Here is a 15,289-nt window from a genome sequence, read left to right on the forward strand (position 1 = left end):
CAAGGGCTTGTCTCTGCATAATTTTGAATCCGCTTTTAACCTGTAAAGTAAATTACCGGTAAAACCAAATTCAAATACGTAGATGTCGTGGAACGCGCTCTTCTCGAGGTCATCACTGCTTGGCGCAGTGCTTCCAGGCCTATAAAAAGCGGTAGATTTGATATTTACTTTGTTTATTTCGCTTCTCTAACCCAGATTAAGAATGGATTGGATTTAACCTTAATCCATAACAGGTGACAGTTTATTTCCTATGATTTTAGAGGATTAGGATTGTATCTCAATCCTATTTTAATCCAAACAACATAACCAACAATTATCAAATGTTTTTTTAAATAAAAAAATGCCTTTTTTGAGGTTGGTTTTTATTAAGTCATCTTCAGGGCTAAAAACCAAAATACATCTCATGTACATATGGGAGAAGTTCAAGTACAAGTTCGCTTCAGCTTTTGATAATTAGTTTATTTTTTATGTTGTTTAAGGGCATGCAAGGGAATGGTTTTTATTTTCTTTTTCTCAAAAAAGAGGCAAGATACGAAAAAATATCAAGACACAAAAGTTGTATTTTTTTAGGTTTAACTTACTATATTGCAACCATAACATTTATCGCTAAAAGAAAAATTTGCACTCTCATGAAAAATAAAACGCAATACAATACTGTAATACATTATATTTAGCTGTTCAAATATACTGAAACGGATAGAATAATGTTTTGAATAATTCTCTTCCAAGCACCCGCGTTTATTTTAATGTGAAACCCAATTAGCAGCCTGGCTCCCTGCAAAACAACCACTAGCTCGGTTTCTCTATATGGATCTGACGTTTTTTTTTTCACTCTGGAAAATTAGTCAGTTCTCAAAAATTAAATGACAACATAAAGTTACGGTTAGTCCAATAAAGTTTCTTCGTTTTTTTTAATGAATTAATTTCAATCAGCCGACGACGACGACGATAACAGCAAACACAATATTGCACTTAAAAAAAGCGATAAACAGAAAGAAACACGAATCATTTTATTTAAATTTTTCAAATAGCATCTGAATAATAATTCTCTCTCTGCGGTTTAAACGCGATCCACATATGTATGTCGGCTACTGGGAATTCTGCTTAACATTCCTGCTGTTTGGTCGTTTGACCGTTTCGGAATCCGGGCGGGCTGGAAATCTGAGCGCTGACGTCATTGGCGGCGAACCAATTGAGGTTGGTCTGTGCGGGGGGCGTGAACGTATTGAAATTTGGCGGCAGCTGCTGCGCAAACGCCGAAAAGGCGCCATTCCCTGTCGGGTAGTCGAATGACCTTAAGTTCAGCCCGTTTGGCGGCTGCTGGTGGTTGTTGATTTGTTGCTGCTGTTGAAACGACATCGAGGGCGCCATCTGTTGCGACAACTGAAAGCTCTGACTCGATCTCAGAATTGCCGGGTCCAGAACTTTCCAATCATTGCATGTGTTGGAGATATCTACTGGCGCCAGAATATTTGTATTAAGGACCGGTAATCTCATCTCCGGATAAATTTATTCTTAGGATAATGGGGTCAAGAACCAATTTTTCAATTTTTTTTATTTTGTTAATCGATAGCTCTTCAAAAAATATTCAACACGTATTTTTTGTATTCAGCTTTAGAAGCATTTAAACCTACAAAATACATTGTATCCCGTTTGACGTCATAAGGGGACTAGTTTTTTTGACGTAAAACGGTGTTTGCTGGTTCTTTTCAGCTTAGCGATCCTCGAGCGAAATAGAGTATATGAACGTACGTCGGATATTAGCAGTCGCCAGTCGACAATGAAAGCACTAAAAACTGAAGTAACATTCACATAACATGCAGTGCATTTGTACTGTTAACGGCAAGTGCACTGCAAGAAGTAGACAAATGACATCATTCACAATAAACTCAAAATTTAAATTAGAAAATTGGAATCCGGTTAAGTTCAATTTAGTATTTAATCAGTTTTTTATAAAAAAAACTAGTGACGTAAAGTTATTATTATTATTATTATTAGTTATTATCAGTTAATACAAATTTTTAAACAGGAAACTTTACAATATTAATGTTTTGAACGGAAAATTGGACTATAGTTGATGACCCCATTTTTATAGAAATTATCCTAAGCATAAATTTATCTGGAGGTGAAAGTACCGGTCCTAAGTATTGTTTACCATAGAGCTTATAATTAGTGCACTTACTTTTTTGCTGCTGCTGTTGTATTTGCGAACTAAGACTGCTACTAGGCCAATTACTCACTGAAGAACTACTATTTATTTGATGGTTAATTTGTTGTTGACTATTTGACATACTAAGAAAAGGTAAAATTTTACTACCTGAAATTAGAAAATGTGTTTCGAGTTAGAAAAATAAAAATACTATAGTCAGAGCTGTCAACCTCAATATTGATTTTAATAAAATATAACCAATTTTTGATCTTCAGCAAATTAAATAAAAACTAATTTTACCTTAATAGGCTTTGAGTTACTGAGAAGTTTTATGAAGATTACTTGACAGTATTTGTCACATGCAATTGGTTGGGCAGATGGTGATCACTTTGTTATTTAAGTCATCGCAGTATGAAAGTTCACAAAAACTGCGTATGGATAAATATCATTTTGACATGCACATTTTTAGCATTATGATAATAATTAAGAAAAAAACGGCCGTTGTTATGATAAAAGTCAAAAGAACACGCTTGAGAACACACAAGACTGTATTAAATTAAAATGGGCAAAATACTTAATGAACAGTGACAAATAAGGACCATATTGAACGCTCAAGAAATTTATTGTGCTAATTTTTCTTCAATTTGGATGAATAATATGACATAAATGCATGGTATATTATGAAGATTCACAAAAACATCAGCGCTTGGACTAAAACAAAGCCTGCAACGCTTATTTCTATTTCGCCCAGCTGATGATCTGAATGATGACAAACCTTAGCATTGATTAAGCTTGGTAAGGCAAAATAGAACTGCGAGGCAAACAATAATTGCAAGCAAGCAAGCTAATTGTAATGCAATATGCAGAGATTTATTTTTAGAGCATTTATGTCAAATGATTTAAGTTGATCATTTAATACTTGCATTTTCATATTAACGTATTTATCCTCTCTTGGGAGAGGCATTTAGTTGCGGACATTGCTTCCAATTTTCGTTAAAACAAACTTCTCCAAATGAATTTGAAGTTAATTAGAGACGGTTAATGTTTCTGAAGTTTTCGAAACAAGCAAATACGTTCTACTTCCCATAACATGAAAACTAGAGCGTTTTTATACTTGCAATTCAAACATTTTGGTTTCAGTACCGGATTCCTGATTATAATTTTTTTTGCATGTCAATTAACTTAATAAAATATTGCATAGTAGTCTCCGGAGTGTATTTTAATATAGTCATTTGCTTTGTGAAAATAGAAACAGATTTAAGAATAAAAATTGTCTCATACTTTTTAGTTTGCAGCCCACAGATTACTGACCCCAAAAATTGTAATTAATTGAGGTCGACTGCTTTGTCAGCAGTTCACAACATCTTTTTGTCTAAAACAGTAATTTAAGAAAGACAGCTCTGATTATCCTAATAGCTGCAAAAAAATTAAAAAAGAAATATAGAAAGACATACCAAAAGAATTCATATGTGTTTGTTGCTGCTGTACAAAACCTGGCGGCGGTGGTGGTATATGTGAACCATTCTGGCTGTGAATTAACCCGTTTGTGTGTCCAGAACGTCCTGAAGTCCAATCGAACTATTGCTTAAACGAAACACAACAATATATTTTAAAATAACTAACCTGCATGTAAACCGGAATTATGCGATTTATTTATTTGTTCTGCCGCCATCATTTCCGCCAGCGCCTTCTGAGTTTCTTGGAACGGATCAAAGTCCAATTCCGCCTCTGAGTTCCTTGGATTGTTTGTTTGTGATGATGACACGCCCTAATTATACAAGTTATAAATACGTCACACTGGCTGAATTTTACACACTAACCTGGGGTTTCGAATATATGTTGGGAACACCTCCATTCAACAACGACATATCCCCATTTGAGTAACCGGAAATTCCATTCTGGTATACCGTCTAGAACAAACCAACAATTAACCCTGTCAATGGAATGCGACAGTGTAATATTTACCGTTTGGGCCCCGCTGAAATTCTGCTGCTTTAAGCCGAGATTCCGGAACTGTTCTTCTAATTGTTTCTGTTGTAGTATGTGCTGATACGGATTGTGTAAACCATTGAATCCGTTTTGGTATGGCGAAGGTGACAGACTAGGAGTTTCCTGAATAGAAAAGTACTTTGTTGAATTTTTCGACAAAAAATATGGAAAAAACTAAAGTCGAACAAGCGACGTTGGATTTATTGCAATGCAAGTTTTTACAATAAATTGTACTATAAGGAAACAAAGTGATTTTTCACCGACGTAACGTAGGTTGTGCTAATTTGTTTACAGGCTGACTGTACTTCTGCAGATGTAGCAGAATGGAATAAGGTTGATAGCTTTGACAGTAACTATGATTTTTTGAATAATCCTTTAGAAGAAAAATGTGACTACCAAGTGATAGATGATCGATGTTTCTGCGCCGAAGATAACACATCAAAAAGCCATTCTTGCCAAATAAGCATGATACCCTACAAGTGTCAAAAATGGGACAACCTGTACAGTTTGAGTAGTACACCAAATTATTTATCATTGTCAAAATCCAGAAAAAAAAATCAGTTTACACATAAGCGCAATTAATCAGGAAACAACTTACTAGTATTATACCAAAACAAATAAAAATAACAAATAGGAACCACAGCCACTTGTCTAAAGCAAAAACTATTTAGAACGCAAGATTTACGTTCTCTAATAGTTCTCTTTGCACAGTGGCAAAACCTAAAGAATAATTTAATAAAGACAATCTTACCTGCTTGGAATTATATTTATGGAAATCACTAAAGAACTTGGACATGTTCTGTTCCAATCCGTTTGAAAGATGTGTTTGTGGCTGTTCCGGTGCTGGCCTAACATGAAACCCGTTCGTTTTATTGGCCAACGCGTCCATAAGATTTTCCTGAAACTTGGACATTTCGTAGAACCCGCTGAAGCCATCTCGACCTACAAGAGTAACCATTTCTCACTGTCTCCTTTGAATCCTTATCGTTAACAGTACTACCCTTCGCAAACGATTCGGTGGGTTCTATAGGTAGAAAATCGCACAATTTTCCTACATCCCGCTGCTGTTGATGTAGCTTTGACTGTAGCAACTCATGCTCTCTAGATTGCGCCGCAAACCCGAACGCAGCTGCCCAATCTTCGCTCGTGTTTATATTAGGTAAGGCGTCCGTTAAAAGCTGATGATTGTGTTCATCCTGCAGCACTTCGTTAAACGACCTTACAGACTCTATATCGCCACCCAGCCTTTCTTCTTCCTCCAAAACGTCTTTGTGTGACACGACCCCGTCCAACGCAAACCCACTAGAACTGAAGTAGGAATGGTTGTCTTCCAGTTTACCTACGAGACTCGATGGCAGTTTGCCCGCGAACGATGCGGCACTACCGTTCGTAGCCGCTGATGAATCGGAAGGCGTGGACGACCGCTGCAGGGGTGGAGTGCACGCCGGGCTTGGTTCGCTGGATAGTTCCGGCGAAGGGTATGTATCTGAATCTTTTCCTAGATAAAGTAAAGTTCATTATCTCATTTGTTTCGAGAAATACAAAAAAAAATGTTAAATGCAAAAGTTTTAGAGAATATTGAGATGCATAGTTTAAAATTACTTTTGGATATACGCGCCACGCCTTTATGGTTCATAAATTTATGAAGAGAAAAAATATATATTTTTTTTCAATGGACCTTTCTATTTTTTAACACATTTTTATTTTTAAAGGTGGGGATTTTTAATTTAGGGGATAATACATATTTTTGTGGAGAAGGTGTGGCGTGAAGGTGTGTTCTTTCCTTTCATTTAAACTGTAACTGAGTGTAACTAATCCAGTTGATGGGTTCAGATCTGGCAACGCTGCCGCAGAGTCAATAGCCTACCAGATATTGTATTGCATTTTATGTCTTTGTCTCGCGCATCGAATTATATATCATCTATGTGTCTCTGTCAGTTAAACGGTTTTCCTATGGCCAGTTTTAGATTTTCCACACCTGTATATTTGATCCGAGAAAGCCGCAATCGTTTTATTTGATACCTGTACCAGCAAACGTGAATACTGATACCACCTGCCGTGCAATGGATTGGTTTGCACAAACTACTTTCTTATAATTAGTAGGACGCTAATCAATATTCCAGATTTAAGCATGTTGACAGATTACATACTCCGCCTTATAATAAATCAACTTACCGTCGGCTTTGCTACTGCTACTAGTCCGCTGACTACTGCCTGTACTACTCGTGCTAGTGGTCCTACTGTCTTGCGACGAACGACTTTCGCTGCCGCTTCCCTTTCCTTCCTTCTTCGTACGTTCACTTCCACTTTTCGTCTTCCCTTTCCTGCCCTTCTCCTGTTTCTTATCTTTATCCAGTTGCGGCCAATTCTCCTTGCTTGTGCTCGCACTACTCTCCTTCGCCGCCACCCCATTAGTAGCCGCAACCGGAGGCGTTCCTGCCTTCGGCGTTGTTGTACTCGCCTTGGAATCAACAGCCGGCGCTTTGCTGCGCGCTACCAGTTCCTCGTGCAGTTTCTTTTCATACTCCTGGTGCTTGCCCAGGTGCATCTGCTCCCGGGTAAAGCTAGCTTCGGGATCTCCTTAAAACAAGGCAACGAGAAACTATTATGGCGAAACCGGTATGACTGAGATGGGTTTACGGTAACACACACACATAAAATGGCGATCAAACCTTCATAAAGTTGCTTACCGTACTCATGTAGATACATGCAATCCCCCTTAGGGCACGGCTGGTTTTTCATGAAATGCGAACAGTACTTCGTCGTGCCGAGGCTCGACTTGATTACCCTATTGTCTATTGTGACGTTATTGACGGCCTGGATGGCCCTCAACGCATCGTCACTCTTCAAATAAGTTACGTAGGCACCTAGTAAAATCAGAGAAGATAAATGCCTCGGAGACAATTTATTAGTTTAAAATTATAAGTTTAAATATTTCACATGAAAATACAATTCAGAGAGTGTGTTCAAAAATGCAGTTTTAATACAAATGACATACAGTATTTTTCTACAGACAGCATTAAAAAAATTAACCAGCGTAGAAATAAATAAACTCAAATTGGAGGAATTGTGGACATATGCGCTTTGGCATGGACGGCCCCCAATTTAAAAAAATATTTGAAGCAAAACAGGATCTAATCAAATGCCTGATTGACCTGATGACCAGAAACCAAACTGATCGTTTTAAAGCAATATGCTGCTACAAAAGACTGAAATCGTATTTTTTACGTGTATGTAAAAAACATAATATTTTCATTGAGATGTTAAAAATTATAAATGTTTGTAAACAAAAATAACCTTACTTGCACTAGGACCTTGCGACCCAGCATAAGACGTCGACTGATTAATCACCACTTTGTGGATTTTCCCGAATTTCCCAAAATACTCGTGACGTTTCAGAATCTCCGGGTCGGCTAGCCGAGGAGGAAGACCCACCACAAACACGAGATTTCTCTGCACCACTCGAACGCTAGCAAGGTGCTTTCGGCTCTCGCTTTGCTGCGCCTTTTTCTGCTGGATGCGTTGCTTCTTCTCCGCTTTCAGTTTCGCCACCTATCATACATGACAGACAATTAAATTTCTGTACTTTTTTTTAAGTTTAGGTAGATACCTGTTCTCTCGACAATGGAATAAAATCGGCGGGATTCTCGGAGTACGCTTTGCGACACGCAGGGCAAAGTCCGCCGTTTTCGTCCAGCCGAATACGATGCCAACAGAACCGGCATATCTATAAAGAACGATTATTTCAAAATAGCTTTCTTAACTGACTTGTAGCGTCAAAAATTTGCAGTTGCATTCTGTTTGTAGTAATTGTTTTAATCTGGATTAACGCAAAATATAATTAAATCGGTGAGTGGAAAGTGGACACACGACATAACTCCAAAATAATGTCTTACCGGATTTTGGTACAGATTTCATAAATTTTTAATCAAATTCTTACACATAACATTATCCATTATAACTCCTAGGTACATCTTATTATAGTAACATGTACACTTGTCCCACAAAACAATATTATATCGTTTCTCTCAAAAGTATGATTTTGGTGTTACATCTCATCTACAAACTGTTAAAAATATAGTAAACATTCCTATACAAGAAAACCAAAAAAAATGGGAACCTTTGGCATTAATAACTTAGCCATATTGATATTCTTCAAACTACTCAGATTGTAGTATAACCAAAAAATGCAATGCAAAAATTTCTTGAAACATGAAACTAGTGATAAAATGTTTATTTCATCATTCTTTCTTATCATGTGAATTTTTGTAAAAACATAAATAGTCAATCATGACATTACATGTACTACGCTTCCATGCAAATTTAAAACGTTCTCAAAACGTTCTGAATTTTTCCATATTTTCAATCTTATTTCACCTTAAGGTCCATTCGCCAGTTTTTAGCGCCAAATCGGGATTGAAACAGCATGGAAACTCCTTAAAAAATGAAAAGGACTTTGAAATCGAGAAAATACATCACAATTTGTTTATTGTCAACTTGTAAATTGTAAATGTCAATTTACCTGATTTCTCTGAGTTAGAGAACAGTACAAACAATTTCATTTTTAATTTAAAATTAAATTTGTTGTTGATTTTTAGTAAGTAACAGATTAATGCTCGATTGCACCATTAGTCTTAACGTTGATTAAACAAGTGATGTTGGTTAGTGAGATGCAAATGTCCAAGAGCAGTGATTAGATTTTAAACGTTGTTTGTAACTAATAAAGTAAAAAAAAACTGACGTTCTTTTGAGTTTTGTGAAAAGCTCAAGCTGGTTCAAAACGCGGAATTAAAAATTAGCATATAAACCCCAACAAATTTAAATTTTGGTATTTTACAAACAATTTGCATGGAAACATAGTATGTGGTGTTGGTGCTACTATGGTATCATATTTGAAAATGCAGTGCAGATGCCGCATAAATTTTGTGAGATTAAAATAGCAAGAGTAAAAGTGTGAAATGTTGAGAGCTGAAGATTTACCATTAAAGGAAATTATATTTATTATAAATATTTTTATTTATTTTATTTTTATTATTATTACTAGTTACAAAATTAAAAACAGGTTAGGTTAGGCTATGAAAAATAATATAAATTTAATGTTTACTTAAGTGCAGAGTGAGTAGCTATTATGTGAAAAAAAAAACTGTTGTAAAAAACTATTGAAATAATAATTACTGTTAAGAAAGTAGAAAGTACACATACTAACTTGATTATTTAAAATAACAAATTTAATTTCAAAAAAGTACACTCTATTTCTCCATTTTCTTATAGTTTTGAGTTTCAACACCATATGCTTTAATTTCAACAAAACGTTGTTTGCTAGAACTAGTTTTGCAACTTTGTATCATTCACTACATGGAAAGTTTTTATTTTATACTAATAAGAGTAGGTGTAAAGTAAACATAGGCAATAATGAAACAATCAAATGTCAAAGGTGTAGACTCGGGTGTAGATATTATTATTACTTAATATTTAATTATTATTTATGTGAAAGTATTCACATAATTTAGCCATATTAAATTGACCACTTTGCATGTATTAAATGTTGTTTATACTCTCAGTTATCAATTCAATTAACAATCATTCTATGTTGCTACTACATAAGATGACTGAATATACAGGGTGATTGATGCTTTATTTCTAGAAAATAAGAAATAAAAATGAAACATTTTTGAAAACCAAAAGGCTGGTTACTTACAGATATGGGTAAAATCACACAAAAACAGGATGACGCAACAATGCAACAGACAGGTACATCGTTTTGAATGTGAATCATTTCACCTATAGAGATTATGAATCCTAATCTATCAATGCCAAAGTTTGATATCTAAATGAGACACCCTGTATATTATAGTAACTTATTTTGCTCTGCTATTTGATTCTAATTATTTTTGTATAACCCTTTCCTACTATACCTAATTCTAATGGTTTGGGAGTTTACTTTTTTACTTCAAACATAGCTTCAATTAAAACTGTATGACACTCCACTGGGATTGATAAATAATGTAATCTTAGACTCCTAAGAAATTTTGTTTACACATTTTACAAGTTTTGTCAAACTATTAGCAATATTTTGCTAAACATAAAAATGATAGAAAGTTAATTTATTCAAATGGAATCCCTGGTCCCTGTGTTAAATGTTAGTATATTAAAATTTGTTTTAAATGGTATGTCATGTTCCTATACCTAAAAAGTAAGGTTTTAGAAGAAGAAACATATTTTTGCAAAAGATTGACTGTTTGATTTTAAATATCTTGTGATATCAAATAGCTAAGAATCTGTAAATTAAAATATCCTAAATTTTTTAATTTATGCATTAGCGCTGATAAATTTGAGTATAAACTTACATTTATAGTAATAATTGGCTATTTTAGGTGAAAATCACAAGATAATACAATTCTTGGAGAAATTTGTTTTATTTCCAAAACCTCACACTTTATGAATAAAGACTGGGAGATTTTAAAGGTCTTTTAATTTATGTAATAAAACCAGAAGGTTCCATAGGTTCCATTAGAAAAAAAAAATCTTTCTATCATATTTATGTTTATTGAAAAGTCACTAATTTTGACAAACTCTGAATAATGTAGAACAAATTCTCTTACTCAAAACTAGTGCCAGGACCCTTTCCTAATAATTCCAGTGGTGTGGCAATAAAAATTGTATACTAGTTTTTTAAGGAAAAGAAATATAAATTACTAATAACTAACTCCCAATACATTAGAATTAGGTATATAAAAAAATAATTAGAATCAAATAGCCAAATGAAAGACACAATAATAGAGAGACTGTCTCATCGAAATTGACACCAGTTTTTGGTATTTGGTATCTTTTAACTTAAGTATTCAAATTCTCCAAAATTATACACATCTTGTTTTCTACAAACCTCTAAAGTAACTTGGACTATCAATCACCTTATAGCAAATCATATATTGAATATAAAAACTAGTTTTTATTCTCCATTGTTAATTCACATTCAGGCGTTTAATACACTCATTAACTACCCCTAAAATTGACACTAATTGTGAGTTAAGTAGGAAGTATGTATCACTGAAAGCATGGCAAAAGGCGGGTTCTCAGTGTCAGTTTTGATGACGCAAATTAACTGATTCAGCAATACTGAACAAAGAATGAAAGTGAGAACACATTTTCATTTAATATGATCAGTAAATTCATACATTCAGTAAAAATTAGAACTAGTTCTCACATTTATTGTGTGTTCAGTATCACTAAATGAGTGAAACTGTGACAGAAAAACTGACTGACTGATGTGAGAACCCCCCTAAAGGAGTTTGACATTGGCACATTAATGAACAAAACCTCTTAAATTATTTTCCACACACTTTTGTCCTTTGGCTATAGAGAAAAACACTACCATATATTAAACAAAAATGTTACTCACCTGGTATCCACAAGTGCATGGAAAAAAGTTCAAATCATCTACTTCCAAAGGTTCCATGCATAGTGGACACTCCACCTGTTCTTCACCACTCTGGTTTAACACTGACATCTTGCTTTTACTCACTGCTCACTCAACTCTTTGCCTATAAGAAAACAGTTTTAATTAAAGAATACCAAATCAATAGACAATGTAGATAGCAACTCAGTTATTTTTTATCTACATTACAATGATAATAAACTAGCCAGATTATACTAAAATAAAAACAAAGCCTATTATTCCTTAAAATGAATTTAAGTGGTTTAAAGATAGTACCAGCTAAAAGACCATTTTTTTGGTATACTATAATAGGGCAGATATTTTTACTTGATGATTATTGACACATCTACATTCCTAGAATCCTTTGTTCATCTAGGAAGTACATGAGGCAGTGACATTCCATTACACATGAAGTAAATTGGATTCAACTTAACTGAATAAGCTTTTAGTAAAGCCCTTTAATAAATATTACATTGCAAGTGGTCTTTAGGAAGAACACCCTCAAAATTCCTAATATTGAACGTCAAAAAAGTGTAACATCTGTCAAACTCCTGCCAACTATTACATTTTTGGTAAACCTTCTAACCAGTTTGAAACCGAGTGTAAAAAACGATCAATCGGAGTTACTGCCCCAGAGACACAGTCCATCCACTACTAGCATAAGTGAAATCCGCCCTTATAAGCCCCAGAAAAATCGGGGCCACAAAGTATTCTCCGATTTTTATGCAATAATTTTGCAATTTTCCCAGGTGCTATACGCGATGTTTTCTGCCACTAATCCGCGCCCTAAATACACCTACTTACGCCTGAAACACTGCCGTTTTCTTTCGAAATCGAAAAACCAGAAAAATCTCGACCGATACGTGGAAAATCCCTGTATTTACTTACTTTAAATTTCTGATTAGACAGTTACCAATATGGCGACTTTGATCTGGAAACCCAAGCGCATTCTATTGACGCATACTTCATCAATGAATTATCTTTTGTTTGACCTAATCTAATCTAATCACCTGGCGTGTTTGTACGGCTCTTTCTATCATACCCAGTAAAAGAACAAACTATATGATCTGAGAGTGACAGAGAAGACATTTCAGCTTGAAATGAATTCATTGTTACTGATTTTGGTTGTGGCTCACTACCGCCGGTGTCACTTTAAGAATATTACCAAACTCCACATAAATAAAAGTACCAAAACTGATGGAAAAATTTATTCTACTTATAAATACTAGTGTACAACAGGATTTAGAGGTTCTGCTTTAATATTTGATAAATTCAGTCGATTGTCTATCTCTTCATCAATGAGTCCTATAATGGCACTGAAAATAGTAAATCATTTACATTATAACAATGCACTAAAAGTAAGTTATTCTCACACTTACACATTGTCTCCTCTAATAATGTGAAGACCCAACATGACTTGCTCTATACCAGTAGTGGTAGAATATACCCTCTCATGAGATTCATCTAATATGATGTTTATAGTTTGGTCAAAGCCTTTTAATGTCCCCTAAAAAAAATATGTACAGGTTTTTGCTCTAAATCTGCTAGGGAGACTCACTATAAAGTTCCTTCCGTCTGAAGTTATGATTGAAACAGTATCTAACATAACTTAAGGAAATATCAAACAAAACCCTGTTAAAAAAATCAGCTTAATATAAAAGGATACGGTTTACAAAACTGTCCAGTCCAGATGCCATTATGAAAAAATTGTAACAATGTCACAAAATTTCAGTTTTTCTAAAATTACCCTGATAAATTGTGATTTATGTATACAGTCATAAACAAAAAACTCAAAATGGTCAAAAAGCTTCAAAACACAACTACTGAACTACAGCTACAAATTAGGTTATGTCCCTCAAGGTGTCAAGGACAAGGTTATGTAATGTTTAGCTTCTTTTCTTCTTTTGCATATTTTGGCGTAAAGCTTCGTTTGTCTGTTGCAGCTGATTTGACGTTTACTGTCAACCTTGTCATAAGTATTTTTTGTAATCTACTAGAAAAAAAAATAAACTAAAAAGACAAACAGCCAAGGCCCCTTTTTGATGTCCGGTTTAACCGCACTTTGCAGGTGTTAAAGAACATTAAATAATTTAATAAACATTAATCGAAGATGAGCAGCGCGTTTGTGTGGGCCATAAAAAACGGCGACTTAGAACAAGTAAAGGACATCATAGAGAAACAGGTAGTTATTTGCTGATCCTGCCAAGCAGGACATTTTATGCAAATAAATTTACAATGATTGAAACTGTATTTGAACTTGTTTGTAGTCCATAGATGTGAATCAGGAAGTTGAAGGTCGACCTCTAATACTGTATGCTGCAGATTATGGTCAAAAGGCTGTAATAGAATATTTAATTGCAGCAGGAGCAGATGTAAATGTAAGTGAACTTTACCTCAATATCATTTGATTACTAAAATTGTGGGTAGGAATCTCATTTGTCTGCAATAGGCTGGAATTAAAATAACTGTTGTCAAGCTACACATCCACTTTTTGAATTTATTTTAATACCATTGAACCATATAAGTAGGGTTGAAAGCTATTCTAACAAGCCTTCTTTTACTTGTTACTTCAGATCTGACCAATGTATGGTACATCAATAACATTTTAGTAGGTAGTTTTAAATCAATTAATAATATCAATTCCACATAACAGTGTATAATTAATTAGCTGAATATTGACTAATCAATTATTCAATAAGCATATTGATCTTACATCTACAATTCTATTTCAGTCAAAGGATAAACATGGAATAACTCCTATCCTGGCGGCAATTTGGGAGGGTCACACAACATGTGTGGAGCTGTTGCTGCAAAAAGGAGCCGAAAAGGATGGTGTAGCTCCTGATGGTAAATCATACATAGACTCTGCTGAAAACATTGAAATTCGACAGCTGTTAGCTTAAGTTACAAAAGTGATGCACTTCTGACTAAGTCAACAGTGTGTTTTGTATTATTCCGGTACGTTCTAGGTTAGTTTATGAAATTTTAAAACTAAAATATTTATTTTTATCAAATATTTTTTTACATATTTTTTGTCATTGATTTTTAATTGAATAATAGGTATGTGATTTATTGTGGATATTAATTACATTTTAGTTTAAATGAAAACTCGTCCAAAATAAAGCCTCTAGATTATTTAAAAAGTATTTACACTTATAATTTATATTAAGTGGTTTTCCATTAGGGTGCTATATGAATGTCAGATGTGGACCCGTTTTTAAATCTTCCAATTGCATTTAACCCCAAAACAATCCAACCAATTGCCCAAATAATTTTACCGGTACAATGAATATTGCTGTCTCTGTTTTGTCATAGATTGAAAATATAATATATTTATTCAAAGAAAATGTGTGCTACTATAAGATTTTAAAGTTTGGTTTTAAGTTAGTTTCACTTGTGAAAGCATGTGTGATTATTTATTGCCCATTTGTAATAATAAACATATAAAACAAGACATATCTTTTATTTTAACTTATTTTTTTTTTCTACTCCTGCAGGGATATTGGTTCATTCCTTAAGAGTGTAGAGAACGGATAAGTAAGCAATTGCCAACGGTTGCCTTTAATTTTCAGCGTGCGATATGAAATAGACCAATCATAGACAATCTTCAGCGTGCGATATGAAATTGACCAATGCTACAAGCAGTGTCTTGGTCAAAAGTGAAAATCGGAATAGCAAATAGCAAAGCACGCTATAAGTGCTTAAAGCATCATAGC

The 15,289-nt window shown here is 34.3% G+C and overlaps 3 protein-coding genes across 7 annotated transcripts; 1 reads left to right on the plus strand and 2 right to left on the minus strand.

The window, feature by feature from the left end:
• Positions 1 to 651: 651 nt before the first annotated feature.
• Positions 652 to 12,610, minus strand: Cnot4 (CCR4-NOT transcription complex subunit 4). 5 transcript variants are annotated; one of them, XM_081975323.1, is made up of 14 exons: positions 12,462 to 12,610; positions 11,538 to 11,679; positions 7,749 to 7,865; positions 7,441 to 7,690; positions 6,829 to 7,005; positions 6,314 to 6,718; positions 5,139 to 5,636; positions 4,890 to 5,080; positions 4,115 to 4,261; positions 3,970 to 4,059; positions 3,773 to 3,917; positions 3,604 to 3,711; positions 2,183 to 2,317; positions 652 to 1,457 (listed from the first exon to the last, which is right to left on the minus strand). In XM_081975323.1, the coding sequence occupies exons 2-14, from the start codon at positions 11,643 to 11,645 to the stop codon at positions 1,105 to 1,107; spliced, it is 2,724 nt and encodes a 907-aa protein (XP_081831449.1). In that variant the 5' UTR covers positions 11,646 to 11,679; positions 12,462 to 12,610; the 3' UTR covers positions 652 to 1,104. The 5 variants fall into 5 exon arrangements, with proteins under 5 accessions (XP_081831449.1, XP_081831453.1, XP_081831452.1 ...); XM_081975327.1 differs by having other exon boundaries at positions 6,314 to 6,715; positions 12,378 to 12,534; XM_081975326.1 differs by having other exon boundaries at positions 652 to 1,454; positions 12,378 to 12,534.
• A 156-nt stretch (positions 12,611 to 12,766) lies between these two features.
• On the minus strand, positions 12,767 to 13,412 carry LOC145726332 (U6 snRNA-associated Sm-like protein LSm8). The gene is made up of 4 exons (XM_081975388.1): positions 13,240 to 13,412; positions 13,132 to 13,172; positions 12,953 to 13,080; positions 12,767 to 12,889 (listed from the first exon to the last, which is right to left on the minus strand). Exons 1-4 carry the CDS (start codon positions 13,268 to 13,270, stop codon positions 12,799 to 12,801), a joined length of 291 nt encoding a protein of 96 aa, XP_081831514.1. The 5' UTR covers positions 13,271 to 13,412; the 3' UTR covers positions 12,767 to 12,798.
• A 134-nt stretch (positions 13,413 to 13,546) lies between these two features.
• LOC145726331 (myotrophin) lies at positions 13,547 to 15,027 on the plus strand. Its single transcript, XM_081975387.1, has 3 exons — positions 13,547 to 13,755; positions 13,841 to 13,951; positions 14,306 to 15,027. The coding sequence occupies exons 1-3, from the start codon at positions 13,684 to 13,686 to the stop codon at positions 14,474 to 14,476; spliced, it is 354 nt and encodes a 117-aa protein (XP_081831513.1). The 5' UTR covers positions 13,547 to 13,683; the 3' UTR covers positions 14,477 to 15,027.
• Positions 15,028 to 15,289: the final 262 nt, after the last annotated feature.

This window comes from Ips typographus, linkage group LG3, assembly GCF_016097725.1.
Source record: "Ips typographus isolate SLU linkage group LG3, UJ_Ityp_2.0, whole genome shotgun sequence".
Taxonomy (NCBI): domain Eukaryota; kingdom Metazoa; phylum Arthropoda; class Insecta; order Coleoptera; family Curculionidae; genus Ips; species Ips typographus.